The sequence below is a fragment of the Euleptes europaea genome, chromosome 11 (genome assembly GCF_029931775.1).
Source record: "Euleptes europaea isolate rEulEur1 chromosome 11, rEulEur1.hap1, whole genome shotgun sequence".
Lineage (NCBI taxonomy): Eukaryota > Metazoa > Chordata > Lepidosauria > Squamata > Sphaerodactylidae > Euleptes > Euleptes europaea.
This window is the reverse complement of record NC_079322.1, coordinates 59055895-59070628: the sequence shown is the minus strand read 5'-3', so window position 1 is coordinate 59070628 and position 14734 is coordinate 59055895. Positions and strand designations below refer to the sequence as shown.

General features: G+C 43.2%; 1 protein-coding gene across 1 annotated transcript in view; it reads right to left on the bottom strand.

The window, feature by feature from the left end:
- The window catches only part of GPR158 (G protein-coupled receptor 158), a 158702-nt gene that overhangs the window by 123301 nt on the left and 20667 nt on the right, over positions 1 to 14734 (bottom strand). The window contains exon 2 of the mRNA XM_056857477.1: positions 6639 to 6744. Coding sequence (XP_056713455.1) covers positions 6639 to 6744 — 106 coding nt within the window. The remainder of the gene's footprint in view (positions 1 to 6638; positions 6745 to 14734) is intronic.

The following is a 14734-nucleotide window of genomic DNA, read 5'->3' as shown; positions in this document are numbered from 1 at the left end:
GGGTATAAAGAAAGCAAAGAAAATAATCCAATCAAAAAAATGGCAGGGGAGATTTAATAAAAGCAAGTGCACAATAAAAGCAAATGCAAAAACAAATGCTAACAATGTATGCCCTGTAGGGGGGACAGTCTAACTTGCCTGTGGTAATCCAGGAAAGAGATCTTGGGGTCATAGTGAACCGTATACAGAAAATGCCAACTCAGTGTGGTGTAGTGGTTGGAGTGTCAGACTAGGATCTGCTGCAAGACCTAAATTTGAATCCCCGCTCTGCCATGAAAGGTCACTTGGGGGACTTTGGGCCAATCACTCTCTGCCAGCCTGGCCTACCTCACAGAGTGGTTGTTGTGAGGATAAAATGGAGTAGGGGGAAACAATGTAAGAAGCTTTTTTGGGTCCCCATTGGAGACGAAAATGAGGTACAAATATCTAAATAAATAACAAAAACCTGACTTTAGGAATTATTAAGGTAGGATGTGTAAGCAAAACAGCAAGCTTAATCAACGCCATTATAAAAAAAAATCTGTAATGCAGCCACATTTAGAATACTGTACAGCGTTCTCGTTGCTGTATTTCCAAAAGCATATCACAGAGCTGGGGAAACTCCAGAAAACAGCAGCAAAAAAGCATTGAGATAATCCAGCTGCAATCTTTATCCTAGCTAATTTTTTTATTGACAAACTATGAGTTTTCCTAGAGCTCCTCAGAGCAAAGCAGCATTGGCCACAATTAGCACCAGCATGGGAGACCACCAAGGAAGTGGTGCTACGCAGAGGTAGGAAATGGCAAACCACCTCTGCTCATTATCTCTTGCCTTGAAAACCCCATGAGGGGTCACCATAAATTGCTTTCAAGTTGATGGCACTTTACTAACTATTATTATTATAGGCTGGTGAATTTATGGACTACTTCCACTGCCATGTGTCATTTAATGTAAGGATCAGGTGAGGCTGTGATTTATGAGGTTTAAGACGGCAGTCATCCTTAGATGAGGCAGACACCAACTCATGACCAGACATGTACACAATTTACACAATGCATAGTTAAATTGTGGAACTCCCTGCCGTAGGATGTGGTTATGCCAACTTGGAAGGTTTTAAGAAGGGAGTGGACACGCGATCCTCAAAATATGGAAAAGATACAAAAAAAGAATTAGTCCCTCTCCGCCATCCATAATGTCTTCAACTGAAGCCTACCTTGAAGACATCAAATTGGAAAAGGAATTGCCATTACTATACCGTGACATGGTAGACTCATCAGGAGAGATCAAAAGTTTATCAACGCTTCAAGATAAATTCGAAAAGATACATTGGCTGACATATCTTCAATTGAGATCTTTTCTAAAGAGAGACTGTTTACAATCTGGGTCGTTCCGGGAACTGACAGAATTTGAATCACTTTTAACTAAGAGCGATGACCATTTGTTAGGAAAAATCTACAAATTACTCTTGAAGTATGACACAGAAGAAGAACAAGGTAAAACAATTCACAGTGGGTAGCCATGTTAGTCTGTCTGCAGTAGTAGTAGTGAAGAAGTGAGCTGTGGCTCACGAAAGCTCATACCCTGCCAGAAAATATTTTTGTTAGTCTTTAAGGTGCTACTGGACTCTTGCTCTTTTCTACTAAGGTAAAACAAATATGATTAAAAGGATGCAAAACTTTGGAGAGATGGTTCCAATGGAGACTTGGGAAAAACTTTGCACTTTCGAACTAAAATATACTGCAAGTCAAGAAGTGAAGGAAAACTGGTATAAGACGTTCTATAGGTGGTATATGATGCCTAACATGATTTCCCAGATGGCCACTTCGAAAGAGAAAAAAGGGGCTTGTTGGAAATGTCAACAAACAGATGGCTCCTATTTTCATGCTTGGTGGACGTGTCCAAGGCTACAAATGTATTGGAAGAAGATTCAACATGAATTACAGAACATAATTAAAATGAAAATAAGACTGGACCCCAAGTATTTCTTATTAAGCATTATACCATCTGATTTGCCCATGAAATTCAGAGATATGTTCAAATACGCTACAACAGCTGCAAGAATCATACTGGCAAGAACCTGGAAGCAAACATCTATACCTGATATAGAAGACTGGAAAGACAAAATGCTCGAGTATGCAAATATGGCAAAAATGACATTTATGATGAACCCTGCTACAAATGAGTCAGTAGAACAGTTTATTGAGAAATGGCAATCATTTTATATTTACATTTCAGCGGATAGTTAGTTAATTACATTACCAGAATATATATTTAGATAAACGTAGCTAGATCAACTCAATCAAAATGCTTGATAATTAAAGGTTGAATATGTTGATTGTTTTTAAACAAAACCATATTTGTTTATATCAGACAGATTTCCCCCATTCCCTTCCCTTTTTTTCCCTTTCTGTATCCTTTAAAATAAATAAATATTTTTTTTAAAAAAGGGAGTGGACATGTTCATGGAGGAGAGGGGTATTCATGGCTACTAGTAAAAATGAATACTAGTCTAGACATTAGGAAGAATTTTCTAGTCTAGACATTAGGAAGAATTTTCTAACAGTTAGACCGGTTCCTCAGTGGAACAGGCTTCCTTGGGAGGTGGTAAGTGCTCCTTCCCTGGAGGTTTTTAAGCACAGGCTAGATGGCCATTGGTCAGCAATGCTGATTCTATGACCTTAGGCAGTTTATGAGAGGGAGGGCATCTTGGCCATCTTCTGGGCATGGAGTAGGGGTTACTGGGGGTGGGTGGGAGGTAGTTGTGAATGTCCTGCATTGTGCAGGGGGTTGGACTAGATGACCCTGGTGGTCCCTTCCAACTCTATGATTCTATGATGCGTACCTATTCTCTCCAGGATCAGAGGAGCATGCCTATTATTTTAGGTGCTTTGGAACACAGGCAGTAGAATGCTGCTTCAGCCTCCTGTTTGAGGGCTTCCTAGAGGCCTCTGGTTGGCCACTGTGTGAACAGACTGCTGGACTTGATGGACCTTGGGGTGATCCAGCATGGCCTTTCTTATGTTCTTATGTATGAATCAGCTCCCCCACTCCCACCCCTTATCAGTGAATAAGCTTGCCTCTATGGACAGAATAAGGAAGCTCCATTCAAAGCAGCTGATAGGTGAGTATCAGCTGACACAATCTTGATGGGATTATGCAAAAAAAAAAAAAACTAGCACAAAGGAATGGCAACACTATAGAGTGCCAAAGCTAAAGAAGGGGGGGGTGATAATATTAAAAGAAGCAGCATTTTATTTCCTTTTCATTTCCCCAAGCGGCTGTGCCAAAGGAAGACAGCATTGTCAAATACTGCTTTAAAAAAAACTTAGCAGTTGATTTGTTTGTGCTATAATTAACTGTGTTTCTAATGCTCTCCATCAGTCAGACAGTATGCAGAAGGTAATTATAGCTATTTATAGCATTCAAACCTTTCACAGGAACAGCCGTTTTTTTAAAAAAACAAAAGCAAACAGGAGGAACAAATAGGGAGGGAGGATCTTGAAAAGATGCTGATCCATATACAAAATTTCTTCAGGCTCGCACACAATTCCAGCCTAAAGCATACAATGTGTAAAGCAAATGGCAAAGGAAGTGATTGATCATTTGCAGAAGAGGAAACGTCTCGCTGTTCCTGTTCCTTTTGCTGTTTCGTTTCTAAGGCTGCAATCTTAGGCAGTCTTACTCAGATGCAACTGCCATTGGACTAAACCGAGATTTACCTCCAAGTAAATATGCCTGATCTCGTCAGATCTCAGAAGAATACCAGGGTTGCTGTGCAGAGGAAGGCACTGGCAAACCACCTTTGTTAGTCTCTTGCCATGAAAACCCCATAAGGGGTCGCCATGAGTCGGCTGCGACTTGACGGCACTTTACACACACACAAATATGCATAGGGTTGGGGTGCATGCCACAGCAGTACTCCTGAAAAATCATGTCTTCCCTTCTCATTTTCCAGGCAGCTTTAAATATAGTGTGGCAACATGCACATGTCTAGTGCCATCAAGGTTGCAGCTGACTTAAGGCGACCCAGTTAGGTTTTCAAGGCAAGAGACTAACAGAGGTGGTTTGTCATTGTCTTCCTCTGCATAGCGACCCTGGCATTCCTTGGTGGTCTCCCATCCAAGAACTAACCAGGGCTGACCCTGCTTAGCTTCTGAGATCTGATGAGATCAGACTAGCCTGGGCCATCCAGGTTGGGGCACACATGCCCAATAGGGCTTCCTAAGCTCTAGTGAGATTCCTGCCCCAAGAGGTCAGGAAGCCCTACTGGACACACATGGATTTCCACACCGTCTGAGGGAATGCAGAGGGGATAGGGTTGCCAGGTCCCTCTTTGCCACCAGCAGGAGGTTTTTGGGGCAGAGCCTGAGGAGGGTGGGGTTTGGAGAGGGGAGGGACTTCAGTGCCATAGAGTCCAGTTGCCAAAGCAGCCATTTTCTCCAGGTGAACTGATCTCTATCAGCTGGAGATCAGTCGTAATAGCAGGAGATATCCAGCTAGTACCTGGAGGTTGGCAACCCTAAGAGGGGAGGAGCCTAAAGTGCCCCAGTTCTTGTGCGGGGTGTGACACAGCAGCAAGAGCAGTGAGCAAAGGAGTTGGAGATGAATGCCGCTGCCTGCCCATTCCCCATCCAAGGCCACCACCCCACCTTGCCTCATTAAAGAGCCAGTCCGGTTTATACATGTCTCCTTTGCATGAACTGCACAGACACCCAAGAACTAAGGAGCCACTCTCGGGCTGTTATCTTCACCAGAGCATCTTCCATCTACAACATTTACTTTCTTAACACGTTGATTTTCATGGCATCCGTGTGGTTGACTTTGTACACATGAATTCAGTAGCCTATTGTGAGATTCTCCCTGTGGTTTTGAGAGGGTCCTCAGATTTTAGAAAGAACCTCCTCCCCATACTTGCTACACCAAGAGAAGCTCTGTTTAAGGTCCACCACAGGATTTCCCTTCAGCTAATGGCATCTCTTTCATTGTGTTCACATGATGGCTACAGATACGTAACTTTACCCAAGACTATTACTTCCAGACCCTGGGGATGGTGTCTAGTGGTCTCAGGCTTCCCCAGAGGAGATCAGATGGTCTACCTCAGGAGCCAATTCCTCCTCCTCAGTCTGGAGTTCCCTCTATCACTATGGACAAATCCCACAGGTAAGTACCAGTTCTGTGTCCTGGCTTCTTCTCCAAAGTCTCATCCTCCAGGGTAGGGCTGCCAACCTCCAGGTACCAGCTGGAGATCTCCTGCTACTACAACTGATCTCCAGCCGATAGAGATCAGTTCACCTGGAGAAAATGGCCGCTTTGGCAATTGGATTCCATGGCATTGAAGTCCCTCCCCTCCCCAAACCCCGCCCTTCTCAGGCTCCGCGCCCAAAACATGGCGACCCTACTCCAGGGGGAGCTAGGCTTGCCCATTCCCTAGAAGAGCCTTCAGCCTCTCCTGCTAAGAACATCTCCCCCCTCATGATGGGTTGCAAGGGCTCATATACTTTTTAAAATATATATATTATTTCCCATAATATTATATTATATTCAAATATTCAAACATTTCAACAATTAATAAAAATCATCAACAAAGAGGGAAAAAAAGAAAATATAATGTTGTTGAAAGTACATTTTATCTTTAAGAAAAAATAGAAACTTCCTCTTCACCCCCTCCATCTTATTATAAATTTATGTACTCCTTTGCATAGAAAATTCTAATCCTAATAGTATTTTATATAATTAAGCATAGTTTCTTTATTCGCTATCAATTAGATTGTAATTACGTACTATTTGAGATCATAGATTTCATTATTTCAGATTAATCATAATATAGTAATTGTAACTATTAATTATTAGGCATTATTTATAATAACAAAAAATGGATTAGATCAATGAATAACCTTTGAACGTCCCCATTTGAAATTCATTTTCACAGTAAACCCTCCACGCCTCCCATTCACCCATAAATTGTACATTGTCTTTGTGGTTTATCAATGCAGTAAGTTTTGCCATTTCCATCAGTTCTAACATCTTTTGTATCCAGTCTTTTTTGTCTGGAGTTTCCATTGTCTTCCATTTAGCTGCATATATTAATCTTGCAGCAGTGGTGGCATAAATCAAAAATGTTCTTTGAGTTAAAATAGAGTCTGGTATCATACTTAATAACATAATCTCAGGTGTTTTAAGTACATTGTTTTGTATAATCAACCTTATTTCATTGTAAATCATGTCCCAGAAATTTTTCACTTTTTCACAAGTCCACCACATATGATGAAATGAACCTATTTCGGTATTACATTTCCAACACTTCAGGCACATTGATTTGTAAGCAAGGGCTCATATATTGTTGTGCTTATATAAAGTTTCTGGTTGTGCATGAATCTGGCAAGAGGGTATGCTCTACTAAGCTCATTCCCCCAAATGGAAAGATAAGCTCATTTATTACAGCCACACTCCATCGGCTGAATTAAGGACCAGCAGCTACCAACCACAGTCATAGTTTGCTCTAAGGATCAATGCCACTAGGACCATGTGGGATCCATGATGTTCCTGGTTCAGAGGCATGGAAATCAGAATGAGACCTACCATGTGCAATTCAGAATGCAACATAGTGGAATGCATCATGGTCGGTCGAGAATACATTTGGCTTTCCACACTTGCTTACCTCAGAGTTATTTAAATGGCATTTGTGAGTTCCGGAAAACCACCCTTCACTTGAACATTGGTCAATGTCCACTTTCTGTAGGTTGATGTCCATTTTCACAACACCCCTGCAAGAAAAAAAATGATGTTACCATATGGACATTGCATGTTTTCCTTTCTCTGGCAAGTGCAGAAAAAAACAACAGTGTTAATTCTTAATTGCATGTACAAGAAGGTATGATTACGGAACGGAAGAATCTCATTAAGTTGTTCTGCTTATGAGTGCCAAAATCGTTCTGCTTATGAGTGCCAAGAGTACGAAATTAAATTCTACTGGATGAATGTAAGTTAGCAAATAGGAACAACATTTTTAAGTTTTTGGGTAGACTTTCGTCTAAAAGACAAGCATACATCCACCCACCCCACAGAGGTTGGTCAAGACTCAAAGGTGCCAGTTGAACTACCCTGCCTCTCTATTTTTCTCTGAAAGACAACGTGGCAACAAGCCTCCAAGCGACTCTGAGACTTTTCTGAGTCACCATGAGATTGCTTGTTGAGACAAAAAATTAATCTGGAGCATAGTCATCCTTTTGAATGGCTTTTACCGGGCAGATTTCACATACATTGAAAAAAGGTAGACTGTGTTATTTAATGAGACATTTCTAATCATCTATGGAATGAACACATTTTTATGATGTTTTTGATTTAGTACTACCTAAAGGTTACACCCCTTTTTTGCCAGAATTAGCTTCCTATAGGCAGGATTATCCATTGTTGTACTTTTTTTTGCCATCAAGTTGTAGCTAACTTATGGCGACCTCACTGGGTTTTCAAGGAACCAAACATTCAGAGGTGGTTTGCTATTGCCTGCCTCTGCTTAGTGACCTGGGTATTCCTTGGTGGTCTCCCATCCAAATAACAACCAGGGCTGATCCTGCTTAACATCCAAGGTCTGACGAGACTGGGCTATCCTTCAGAGACAAATTGCTCAAGGTGGAGGCAAGAAATAGGTATAGGAGTCTTCATGTCAGCCAGCAGCTCTGGACTGGCCCACTAATGACTTCCCAAAGCAGAAGGATGACATACAGTTGTCTGATTATCCTCCTGGGATTTCCAGCAGGAATCACTATATCTCCAGCTAATAGAGATCAGTGCCCCTGGAGAAAATGGCCAATTTGGCAATTGGACTCTATGGCATAGACGTTCCTCCCCTCCCCAAACCACACCCTCCTCAGGCTCGACCCCCAAAATCTCCAGGTATTTCCCAACTCAGAGCTGGCAACCTTACCCACCAGCACCTAGTCATTAGACTAGGGAGAGCTAGGTGCAAATTTCTACTTAGGCTATGGTTGCCAACCTCCAGGTACCAGCTGGAGATCTCCTGCTATTATAAACCCTGCCCTCCTCAGGCTCCACCCCAAAAACCTCCCGCCGGTGGCAAAGAGGGACCTGGCAACCCTAACTCAGGCACAAAACTCAGGGTGAGAACCTGGGCTAGTCATTCTTTCTCAGCCTGATCTGCCTTAAAATATGGCTGAAAGCATAAAATGGAAATGGGGGGACGGGACTAGGTATGCCATGGGAATAAAAAATAGACAAGAGAAAGACAATGTCATTTTTGCTACAAAGAGGTAACATGGCTACTGCTCTGTATATCTGGCCTGCACTTCTGGAACCCCACAGAGCTTCCAGGGCATCCAATACCTTTCACAGGGGCTTGGAAAATAGGACCTGGTATGGCACATCATAGAATTGCCAAATTACAATGCACTTCTAGTTTCTCAAGCAGCATTCAAGTCCAGATTAACTCAAATACAAAGCTTTTGGAAGCAGCTAATATTGCTCTGCAAGAATTACAGATCCATCTGAGATTTACCTTTCTGCCAAGCTACACTGCAATCTCAGCTCTTGAGGAACCATTTGTCAATCCAGTAAGGCTTGTTTTAGTCTGTGAGCTCCTACAGATAATTAACCTCCTGGCCTGTAGAAGCAATCAGGCATTAACAGAAAAGCAAGGGGGAAAGGATTTTATTGTTTAATGCACAAAGCATTGATGTGCCTCTTGAGCTGATACACTTCATTATTTTTGAGGAGCAGCTTCTTCCTTACATCAGCAACAGCCTTAGCCCTGATCCAGCACTTGTTGTCTGCGAACTGAGCCTCCATAAGGGAGCAGAGTAAGCGGTTCAGTGCATTTTCCTCATTTGTGATTGTGGCAAGATCTCCTAGTTCCCTGTGAATCAACAGTCATGAACTTGACTAGACCGTTTTGGCGCAGCTTGTGGTATAGTCAATTTAATGCTTAAGGGAGTCACAGAACAATACATGAACACATGAAGCTGCCTTATACTGAATCAGACCCTTGGTCCATCAAAGTCAGTATTGTCTACTCAGGCCGGCAGCAGCTCTCCCGGGTCTCAGGCAGAGGGCTTTCACATCACCTACTTGCCAAGTCCAGAGCCAGCGTGGTATAGTGGTTAAGAGCGGTGGTTTGAAGTGGTGGATTCCCCACTCATCCACATAAGCAAAGGATGCTAATCTGGTGAAATGGATTTGTTTCCCCACTCCCACACATGAAGCCAGCTGGGTGACCTTGGGCTAGTCACACTCTCTCAGCCCCACCTACCTCACAGGGTGTCTGTTGTGGGGAGGGGAAGGGAAGGTGATTGTAAGCCAGCTTGATTCTTCTTTAAGTGGTAGAGATAGTCGGCATATAAAACCAACTCTTCTTCTTTAACTGGAGATGCCGGGGATTGAACCTGGGACCTTCTGCATGCAAAGCAGAGGCTCTACCATTGAGCCATAGCCTCAACCTTTTTGAATGGTGGGTTACGAGGGGAAAGCAGTCTTGCATAATTTTGGTCTTTCTTTTAAAAGTTCTCATGTGGGTAAATGTACATGTTTTCACATATTAAGAGGGGGGGGGGTTGTACAATACAATGCGATAAAGTTTATTGTTTGTGGCCAAAGGCCATTACAATCTAGCCCAGTCACAAATAACAACATTAAAGCTCATACCCTGCCATAAATGTTTTTAGTCTTTAAGGTGCTACTGGACTCTTGCTCTTTTCTACTGCTACAGACAGACTAACACCGCTACCCATCGTGATCTATAACAACATTAAAACAGTCTGACCCAAAATTGCTAATCACTAAATACATTAAATCCCCTGATTAAATACAGCTTTAGCCTGAATTTTCTTGGCTACTATGGCAAAGAGTGACACTCTGAAGGAAGTGGTTTTGTTTTGTTTTTTGTAAAAGCAGTTCTAAACTATAGCTATGCCTATGGTAAATGTGCACTAGGGAGTGTGTAACTGTGTTTTCACAGACACTAGTCAATAGGGACTGCAACAACTGCACCACACCTGTATATACATTTGTTGCACCAAAGCAGTGCAGATTATATGTCTTCAAATTCAAATTGGCTTTTTCCAGCCTGAAGTCCTACAAAAATCCTCAGAACTGATTTTAATTAGAGATCATGGCAGGAAAAAAAAGGTACACGAGCGTTATAAAATGACTTGTTGGGATTCATACACCAATGCAACTAGTTCTGCATGGCAGAGGGGATTTCAGACTTGTGTTTCTCAGACAACAGCCTCTTATTCTGTGCAGCAGAATGCTTTTGAAAAGAGGCCAGTAAAATGACTCATTTTATCCCAGAATATATTAAAGTGACTGGACAGAAGGGGAGGCAAGAGAAGCAGACTAACAAGACAGCGTGGTTAAGAGCGGCGGACTCTAATCTAGAGAGCTGGGTTTGATTCCCCCCTCCTCCACATGAGGGGCAGACTCTAATCTGGTGAACCAGATTTGTTTCCCCACTCCTCCACATGAAGCCTGCTGGGTGACCTTGGGCTAGTTATAGCTGTCTCCAAACTCTCTCAGCCCACCTACCTCACAAGGTGTTTGTTGTGAGGAGTGTCTAAGGATCAGGGCTAAGGTTGTGAGGAGGTAAAGGGAAGGTGACTGTAAACCGCTTTGAGACTCCTTAAAGGTAGAGAAAAGTGGGTTATTAAAACCAACTCTTCTTCTTAATCAAGAGCGAGAGGTCTTGGCTAAGCTTAGACATGCTTACTTACACACACTATGTTCCCATTTATTGCAGTCAACCAATAATCAAGCACCCTGCAGATGTAGTGAGGCTTTGCCAGTAGCCTGTCAATGCCGAGTAGCTCAGCTTAGCACCCGTGCTTTTTGCTCAGAGGTAGGAAAAGAGGCGGAGGTTTTGGTTCAGTTTCGAGGCACAAACTTGGGCCGTTTGTCCGGCAATTCTCCCACGATTGTTCCACGAATCTCCCCAGGCCACTTGCAAGCTGCTCTTCCTCCCGCAAGATCAGCCCACCTCCTCCCGGAACGTCTGCAGGACTTCCAAGTCCTGCTTTATTACAATTTTAAACTGAAGTGCACCTGGGGGAAGGGGATACCGCATTATGTATTCCCAGGGATGTATTAAGAGTTTGAAAATGTTATAAAAAATACTGTTCGCACTTTGTTTGGCCCCTGTAGCTATGAAGACGTCTTCCAACCATTTTTTTAGCCGTGGTATCCAAAAAATCTTTTAAAGCGATGTTTTTTTATAACATTTTCAAACTCTTAATACATTGCTGGGAATACATAATGCGGTAACCCCCCGGGTCAACTCCCCGCTGATTAGTGAAATGCCTAATTTATGGTGTAAAGTCCCAATCACCATAAATAAGGAAGAGGTTGATAATTTGAAGCAGTTTGTTTTATTAAGCTTAATAATACATACTGGGTGGGAGCTTCCCAAAAAGCGCAGGACAGCTCACACACCAGAACAAAGGATTGCCTCAACATATATAACCTCTGGTCAGGGGTGTTACAAAATACGTAATATAGTGCATAAATGCACAAAGACTCAATGATGGACACCTTTGGATTAGCATAGGCCTATCAGTTGCAGTTGAGGCGGCACCTTAGCTGGTTACATGATCTGGGGTAGGGAACATTCCTTAGGCCATATGTAATTCTGGGCCGTGCCTTGGTGGATGGCTGTATCAGGCACTGACAGCCTGATTCCCTGACTCCTGGCTCCTGGTTGCCACCTCCCCAAAGCCCTCATGTGTGTGTGCATATGAATGCATAGTATCTCAAACCTGCTTTTATACTTTAGGCCTAGCTTTTCCAGAAGAACAATTATGCAAACTGAACACATAAGCATACAATGATGATTACAGGCATTACAGTAGAAGCCACTACCTGGCCCGGGCGGCAGTGGCGGCGGTAACATTCCACCCCCTCCCACCCTGCGCCTCTCTCCCCTCTCCCCCCCTCCTGTGCCCTCCTCCCCCTCCCCCTAGCACCAGCCGGGAAGTTTCAGCCCTCCTTCCAGCAGCCTCCAGCTCAAAGCCCCACAGTCAGAGAAGAGGTGGTGGCAGCTTGTTCCGGCACCAACGCCGCACACTCCCAGCCGCTGCCTCTGAGAGTGGTGCTTCAGGCTGGAGGCTGCTGGAAGGAGGTCTGAAACCTCTAGGCTGGTGCTGGGGGGAGGCGGAGGAGGGCGGGGGGCGGAGAGAGAGTGAGAGAGACATGGGGTGTGGGTGGGGAGGGTGCTGCTGCTGCTGGGGCCGGGACAGTGGTGACTCCAGGCAGGGAAGGTGCCCCTTCTTTATCATTTGTTTGTCCCTCCTGTCTCCCCATCCGTTCAATTTTTTGAACGTGGGATTAGAAAGCGCGAGACAAAACAGGGACAAACAAATTGAAATCTTGCCATGCGTTAACGGCCAACGCATCCAGAAAGTCCTAGCTTTGTTCCCCAGTAACTCCAGATGAAAGGCAGCAAGAGTTGGATGACATCTTTCTCTACCTGAGCCGCTGGAGAGATGCTGCCAGTCAGAGCAGACAACACTGAAAGAAAGCAGCTTCATACATTTGACACGGGAAGATGTGTCAGTTTAACATTTTAAAGAAGAAACACAAGGAAAAACGAAAGGAAGTGTGGATTAAGACTAAATAAACTGGCGTGGCATGGTGGTAAATGAGGCTTATATCACCCCATATCAGTACAAATAATAATACTGGCCTATCTTACACAACAATTTAATATTTTGAGGTGAAAAACCTTTGCTGCTGAAAACAATATATAAATGCAAATACTATTAATAAACAGGGTATTAAGGAAAAACCAGTAATGGTTTTTGTAACGGTAAATAATCAAAAAGGACTGTGAGTTCAATGATCAGTGAGGCCCTGCTCTTCGTTTTTTAAAGACATATATCTTAAAAACACACCCTTGTTTTCCTTTAAAGGGCTAACAACAAAGCAGGGAGTCCGGAATAACACAACTGAGTAGAAGGTTTAAACCTCCTATCTCTCTTAAATACATGGCCTCAAGGCAAATTGAGGTTGCATGAGCCTGCAGTTTGTAAGACTGGGGTCAGAGCCTATAATTCACATTTTATGGGGTGAACAAGAGGCACAATCTTAGTTTCATCTGTTTGAGCCCTTGTATACGTTATGATGTGCAGCACAGTCCTACACACATTTATTTGACATCAAATTCCAATGCACACAATGGAACTAACTTCCAAGAATTTACGCATAGAATTGGGCTGTTAACCCCACTGAACTCAAGACAAGATACTCAGGATAACACCACTCAGCTATCAGACTGAGAACAGAACAAACATGGGGAAAGAATGCATGAATGCCAGTGGAAATCAGCAGAGGAATAAGCAAAGGAGACAGGCTTTCATTGAATATTAATTCAGAGGAATGTTCTCTATCCCTTTGACCTTGGATGTCAGATGACTTGATCTACCTGGATCCATTTTAACTTATACCTGTAATTTAACACCACTGAAAAACACCAATGTATCCAACAAATGTACATTGGGTTATTTTTGCAAAGCATATTTGTGCTCTGATCATTCCAATTTGGATTAATGGGAAATATCTACTGTTGATTTCCCTCTGTATCGGTTTGCAATTGACAAGTGTGTGTTTTATTATTTTGGGGCAAGCAGGTTTGTGATTTAGTAGATGTTTTCAATCCAATTGTATGAATCCTGATGGTGTTGAAGATGTTTAATCTGACATCTGCACTGGCATTCCCTTCTCAGCAACAATTTCAGATGCAGAGATATCCAAGCCCTCAACTGCTTTGGCCCAATACACGTGAACAAAACGCCTCCTCCCATCTCCACACATACAAGAAACTGCTTTGCACTGAATCAGACCATTGGCCCATCCAGGTCAGTATTGTCCACTTAGTCTGGCAGCAGCTCTCCAGGATCTGAGGTAGTGGTCTTTCACATTGCCTTAGGGTTGCCAACCTCCAGGTACTAGCTGGAGATCTCCTGCTATTACGACTGATCTACAGCAGATAGACATCAGTTCCCCTGGAGAAAATGGCCGTTTTGGCAATTGGACTCTATGGCATTGAAGTCCCTCCTCTCCCCAAACCCCACCCTCCTCAGGCTCCACCCAAAAAACTCCTGCCGGTGGCGAAGAGGGGCCTGGCAACGCTACATCACCTACTACCTGGTCCTTTTAACTAGAACAGCATGAATCAGGTATTCTTCCATGGCCCCTCCCCTCCTATTATAATCTCTCCACCAAAGACTCTCTCTTAACAATATAAATAATACTATTTCCACTTCAGGTTCAGTTAGGAGGAACATGAAAAAAGAACTCCCTCCTGTCCCACTGCAGTCACTGAAATCCAAACCTAAGATCTTTTTTCGTAGGATTATTTGACCACCCAAAATGGCTTTAAGTGTGTTCCCTTTGTAAAAAGGTTAATTCGTTTTATTTGTGAGTTGGCCTGGTATGCCAGGGCTGCTCTTTGTCTGGCCAAACCAAATGGCAAGTCATCCGAAAATCTGCTCTACACCTTCCTAGTTTCCTGAAGCTACTGAGGCACTGCAGCTCAACACACTCTGGGAAAGATAATCCCTAAGCTTTCGTGATCCTACTGTGCTCTACCCATCCGAATAAATAAATCTAACTCTAAATAATAAACCGTGTATGTAAGGGCTGTTAATGTAGCCCTTGTATGTTAATACTGGGCCCAATGTACCACATTCAGAAAAGCAAGATTGCTGCCAACTGACCAGGAAAAAAATCCCTACCAGTTCCTGTGCTTTCAGC